Here is a 6812-nt window from a genome sequence, read left to right on the forward strand (position 1 = left end):
AACACTTATACATTATATGTATAGAAAAATATTAAAAGATCAATATAATTTATTGTTTTTGGCCAATAATTAATCGTAATATTTAAAAATATGAATTAAAAGTATATTATTAAAATTTTAAATAAAAAAATAGACTGATAAAAGATAGTAAATTCTATTAATTTTTACTTTTCTGATATGTATATATACTTCCATGATTATACACATTATAAATTAAAAATACAAGTTGGACAAGTGATTCATCACTTAGTCTCTTAAAAATTTAAGAGATTAGAAATTTAAATTATATTCCGGATAAACTAATTATTGTACTCCATATCAGATAACTTAGGGGGGAAAAAATAGACTGACACATTTGGAGACAAATCATCGTTTTACAGTCAATTATTTACATAATTTTGATGATCCCCCAACCGTATCCGATTTGATTTAGTTTAAATATGTGAAAGTTTGATTTTGTTATGTCATATATATCAGGTGAGGGCGAGTTTTGTTGTTATGCACCAAGTAGTATTATATATTTCTTAAAGAGAAACAATAATGTTTATTACTATTATTTAATAAAATAATGCGTTAATGGATATGGATGATAAGAAAATGACTGGTAATTAATTGACCGAGAGAATCAAGTTGAGGGGGCACATGCACATCATAAAGAAGCATTGCATGTATAAATACGCAATAATAAGCACTCCAATCCACACACAAATGAGTGAATAGAATTTACTTAATTAACACTCCCTGTTACCTGCTAAGTAGTAATTAATCAATTATTTGAATGTATTGGGGAGGGAACATGGGAATGGGATGGGGTGTTATGATAGAAGAGGAAGTTGGAGGAGGAGGATGGAGGAAGGGTCCTTGGACTGCTGAGGAAGATAGATTGCTCATTGAATATGTCAAGATTCATGGCGAAGGTCGATGGAACTCTGTTGCTAGGCTTGCAGGTACAAACCAAAATATTTGATAACAACAAATATTAACTAAAAACAGTTTAAATTTATTTTATTTAGTATTTACTAATTATTACTATTATTAATGAATATTAAATAAGATAAATTTAAACTGTTTAATTTGCTTAGTTTTTTATCGTCTTTCTAACATTATGGTATTACAAAATATTTTTAGTTCAAGTATATATCCGAATTAAATTTTATATTAATAATGGTTTGATTTGTGATGATAGGACTGAAGAGGAATGGAAAGAGTTGCAGGCTGAGATGGGTGAATTACCTGAGACCAGACCTCAAGAGGGGTCAGATAACACCACAAGAAGAAAGCATCATTCTTGAACTCCATGCTAGATGGGGAAACAGGTATGTATATATATATATATAATCATTTCAATTCTTCATCCCAATCTCTTCTCAAACTTCTTTTTTTTTTTATTTTAATTTTTACTGATATGACAATACGCTGTTATAAAATTAAAATTGATGTTCAGGTGGTCGACAATTGCGAGAAGCTTGCCGGGAAGAACGGACAACGAGATCAAGAACTATTGGAGAACTCATTTCAAGAAAAAGGTTAAGAATCCATCTGACGCGGCCGAGAAGGCGAAAAGCCGCCTCTTGAGGCGGCAGCAATTTCAGCAGCAGCAACAGTTGAAGCAGCAGCAGCAGCAAATTCAACAACAGCAACAAGAAATTCAATTCAACTTGGACATGAAGGGGATCATGATGATGAACTTGCTTGAGATGGGAAATCATAATAATGACAATAGAAGAGTCCCTTCAATTTCTCAACAAGAGCCACAAGACATGTACCAACAACAAAGCTCAACAGAAGAAGAGCATGGATACTTCTACCACCCCATGTTCATCAATAACATTAATGGCAATAATAATGATAACTACTCACCAGCTGCAACAGAATCATCAAGTGACGAAATCTTGTGGGATGGACTTTGGAACTTGGATGATGTTCTTGGCAATTTCACTGCAGCCAGTGCTACGAGCAAGCCAACAACTTTAGTTGCTCCATTTTGCTAATAAAACAATAAATGTTTCTTGTATTTATTTTACATTAATATCGTGTCAATTCCCTTGTTATCTACTGTTATATTATTTTAAACAGTAGACGATAAAAAAAGTTTGCACGATATAATATGTAAAATAAATACATTTAACATTTTAATTTCCTTGGTCATTTGAATTAGGAGAAGGTAAGAAGCTTAATTAGTAGAAGCATATAGTACTCCAAAATTTGGGTCATCGTGGCCTTTGATGATAAGGCTCCAAAATCTAGGAGCTATTGGAGTTTAGGATTAATTCATGCATTAAGGTGTGGAACTTTATTTAGTAATATATATACTAAGTGATATATGATCTCCATCAAGGCTAGGCAAGTTATGTGTAATCTGTCAATAAAAGAGTGTTATCAATTTTGCTTATATAAAGTTTAAATGAAAGTTTAATGCTATGCTATTTTGCTTTATATGAATTATTATTGCTTCTTTGTGAATTAAACATACACAGCTACTTCTGTTGCACACAGAAAAATATACATAACATGCTTACACTTCAATGTAATTTTTGCTCAAGTAAAGTGGAATTAAAGGTAGAAGCTTATTATAACTAAAAGTTAAATTATGGAACTCCATACAGAACCTAAAGGAAACTAATTAATTAGATGGGAAATTAAAATTATAAGCATACATAATAAGCCAAAGGATGCCATTATTATTGTTTGAAGAAAAAATAGAAAATCTTTTCTAAGCGCACCATGTTGGCATATACGTGTTATTATTTTATTTGATTGTTAAAAATTTAGTATTCATCATAAGCAATTCTTTAAGTGTTGATGAGTCTAGAATCATATCTTATCTTATATCTTATATTATTATGAAACGAGTATCTCCTTTCAAACTTAAGTTTATTGCAAAATATATAAAAATGGTTTTGTCAAGAAGCATTAGATTATTAAATTATAATTTAAGGACACTTTTCGTGCTACTGCTATTACAACTCAATATTGAGTTCGATCTTTATGGCATCTTTGTCATCATATTCTTTTGCTTTGTTTAAGCAGCACATACATATTATTGTTAATAAAAAATGCTGCTGTCTTTTTTATTTCATTTGTTTTTTTTCATTTAATTTCTTCCAACTGAATAAATTTGGATTAGGTTTTAGACAATAGCTAGAACTGGATTCTTCAAATCTCACATATTATCATCATAGAAGTATCATTTTTTTAATTAATTATCTTCAAATTATCTTAGCCTTTTACTTGTTGATTATATATACATAGAAATTAAATTAAATAAATTCTGAGGTATTCTACTATAGCCAGTATCTAGAATTTCTTTTAAATAAATAAAAATAACGGATAAGACACGTTAAGAAATCCACGTATCGCATTATACGTGTTATGACACGTATTTTATCTCGTTTACATTATAAACGAGATATAAATATTTTTAATTTATTTCGGTTACACTGTAAACGAGATAAGACTTAGACGCGCTTATATAAGGAACTCGTTCACAACGCCTCAAGTGTCACTCTCTGATTGCCCTTTAACCTTCATTTCTCCTTTTGTCTAACGTTTTTCTTGATATTTTTAAGATTCTCAGACGTTATGACGCGTGCAGATGCATGAGACGATGACATCAACCGCCTGAATACGAGTTGGCACATTGTGGGAGCGATCGACTTCCAAATTAGTATTGTTTTCCTCTTTTAAATAAATAAGTCACTACAAGAAAAATACACATTCAGCCATACTTAAAAAGTATAGCTGAAAATGAAAAAAAATAATGTCTTAGGCAAAGGCTACACTTTTTTGGCTATGGAGACACTTTAGTGGGGGATGCCTATTCGGCTGTTGCCTATTCTCAAAGGCTACGCTTTCCTCTTCAAGGTATAATATTGAGATCTCTTATTGAATTGGAATAAGTTCGACAGCACATCACGAAATCTTGGTGATCTTCTCTATCTAATGAATGGGGAGTCCGTTTTGAAATCGTCTGCCCTGCACCCCCTGAGATATGCTTCAATAGGAATCACACAGGGGTAGATTGATACAATAGAAACCTTTTTCTATATCAAAAGCTACACTTTCAACATTTGGGAATAGGGTGCACTTTTCAAGTGATGCTATTCTGGACCAAAGGCTACGCTTTTCAACTTCCATGCTTGTTAGAGTAGGCTACACTTATCTTTGATATTGCATCACCTTTAAAGCATAGCTACATTATACCATAACTACTCTATATAAGTGTAGCCTTATGTCCTTTAACCTTCATTTCTCCCTTCGTTGAACGTTTTACTTGATATTTTTGAAATACTCAGACGATAGCACACGGAGATGCATGAGACGATGACATCAACCGCTTGAATACGACTTGGCAAATTGCGGGAGTGATCGACTTTATTTCAGGTTAGTGTTATTTTTCTCTTTTAAATAAATAAATAAGCATATAATTATAGTTAGGATACTTTTATATAGATTTAGTGTTGTTATACATGAGTAGAATAGATTATGTTTTGGTAACATAAAATAGGTTAGTTGATATATTATTAGCATTTGTTAGATGGTGGAATGTATTTTTAGTAAATATTAATTAATCAATTTTATTTAACTTATTAGTTAATTTAATTTACTTATTAAATATTTATTACGTTTTCTTATTAATCAAATTTTATATTTTTTATTTAACTTTGAATATACTAAAAAATTGTTTTACTGGATATTTATTGCGATGATGTGGGATAAATTTTTTAAATACTTGATTTTTAAAGTTAATTATTCTGAAATGTGAAATAATTATTTATTATTATTTTTATCTTTTTATTTCGAAATAAAAATTTTTACAATTGAAATAAATTTGTTATTGAAATATTTTATTTTTTAGTAGAGGTCTCGCTTGCTACTCCCTATGCGAGTGAGTCACACTTTTGTATCACCGGATGTCATTCCCTTTTACTTGAGGGAGGCTGTGTTTGGCGATACAGTGCAGTTCAGAAACTGTCTTTGACAACTGCCTTATTGCTGCATAAGTGGAGTGTTGGCGTCTGGAGACCCACACTTTTTACTTGCTTTGGGATGAGTGCACCATCACTCTGTAAAACGTTTCATACCACCTAAGGTTATGCACTCACGGAGAACCAGTGAGTGGATACTTGCGTGATTTCCATAGATGGTACCAGCACTACAAGACGAGTGGAGATTTGTGGCGGTTTTTTCCGTTATTAGCGGCGGTTGGCGATTGTAAACCGCCGCAAAAACAAATACCAGTGGTTGGATGAACCGTCCTGGTTAGTGGCGTGGGCAGTCGATTCTGCGACAATTTTCAGCAACCACTGGTATAACCGCTGCTAATTAGATAATTGATTTTGCGGCGGTTGTAAAATCGTCACTATTTTTTACCATTTTTTAATAGGTGCTTTTAAAAAAAGAAATGCAGCGGTGTTCAACCCGTCGTAATTTTCTACATGATATTTAAAAAAACAGCTAAACTACTACATGTGGTACCATTTGTTTTACTATAACTTATTTTCTTTACATCATAATTGATTAAATTTAAAATATTTGTATAAAATAGCACTAAATATATAAAACCATAATTTTGTATAATTGAAAAAAAACTAATTGATAACACGGATAGAAGAAAATAATTTAGTCATAATAAACAAGAAGCAGAGGTTAGAGAATATAATAAGAGAAGCACCTCTTCTTTATGAACATGCCTAAAATCTAAAAGAATGTTTATAAATTTTCAGCCAAATCCGATTTGTTTTCCACCAATGCCATTACCAACTTATGGCTTCCTACAGACAATGTTAAAGTTTTATTATAGTGAGACTGAGACAAGCAAAAGCATTTGAATCTGAACTTGCTTTTGTTAATACAAATAGAACAACCAAAAATAATAAAGTGAAAAGTTTTCAAAGGGAACAACAGATCAAGTTGAGTAAATATTATAAATTCGATAGTGAATGATTTATAAGTGGTTCGTTATGAATTGAAGTTAAAGTCTTTCGTGACACAAGCATGAGTTTCAACAATGAGTTCTTGGAGTTAAAACAGAATATTGTGATTATTGTAGTAATTGTCATTTTCCAACATTTAGATTCACTTTACTAGTTGCTTTTTTCTTGCCATGATTTTTTTTCGAGAATGATAACTCTAACTTTTTCTATTGCGTATTACCTATAAAATGGATCATAGATCAGATTAACCACCACTATCTCGTCAATTATCTACATAATCAAGTTCAAGTCAAAATATAATAATAATCACAACTAAAGAAAACAAAGGCAAAAAACAAAGCCAAATAAAAATTGTATAAATTTCTAACTTGTCAGATAAGATCAAAGAACTTAAGTCAAAATTCATATAATAAAAAGGGATCTACTTTTGAATTTCTAACAATATGAAAGATGAATATGTATCTCTCCTGCATGTGTGATGGTCTTGTACTTCTTGACGTATGGAGAGTGTGCCTCTTCATTGAACAGATACCAAAATGCATTCCCAAAATGCTTAATTGAATTTCAAGCACCAAAGTAAAACTATTCAAATATAATAACCTCTAATCACATTCAAATAAACAATGATCGGGTGCAACAAATCAATAATCACGGCAAATTATAAACAAATAAAATTATAAAATTGGACAATTGAAAAAAAATTGATGATATATTATGAAAGAATAAACTACCACTTGTACCCACGAAAGTTCTAAATGTGGATAAATGTTCCCACAAAATAACGACATTGATGCCATATCCATAAAAGATTGGTTCCATTCGACAAAACTATCCAAACCCTAAAAAATTATGCAAAAATTCTAAATTATCCTTCTC

General features: G+C 31.0%; 1 protein-coding gene across 1 annotated transcript; it reads left to right on the forward strand.

Annotated features, from left to right (window-relative positions):
- Window positions 1–700: 700 nt before the first annotated feature.
- On the forward strand, window positions 701–2421 carry LOC112711367 (uncharacterized). The gene is made up of 3 exons (XM_025764004.3): window positions 701–947; window positions 1187–1316; window positions 1445–2421. Exons 1-3 carry the CDS (start codon window positions 779–781, stop codon window positions 1989–1991), a joined length of 846 nt encoding a protein of 281 aa, XP_025619789.1. The 5' UTR covers window positions 701–778; the 3' UTR covers window positions 1992–2421.
- Window positions 2422–6812: the final 4391 nt, after the last annotated feature.

The sequence above is a fragment of the Arachis hypogaea genome, chromosome 9 (assembly GCF_003086295.3).
Source record: "Arachis hypogaea cultivar Tifrunner chromosome 9, arahy.Tifrunner.gnm2.J5K5, whole genome shotgun sequence".
NCBI lineage: Eukaryota > Viridiplantae > Streptophyta > Magnoliopsida > Fabales > Fabaceae > Arachis > Arachis hypogaea.

Bases quoted from the DNA above. Each gene is read 5' to 3' on its own strand.
- LOC112711367 (XM_025764004.3), top strand. From the start codon at position 779: ATGTATTGGGGAGGGAACATGGGAATGGGATGGGGTGTTATGATAGAA. The intron at 948-1,186 runs GTACAAACCAAA...TTGTGATGATAG, and splicing joins CTCTGTTGCTAGGCTTGCAG to GACTGAAGAGGAATGGAAAG. The intron at 1,317-1,444 runs GTATGTATATAT...ATTGATGTTCAG, and splicing joins CATGCTAGATGGGGAAACAG to GTGGTCGACAATTGCGAGAA.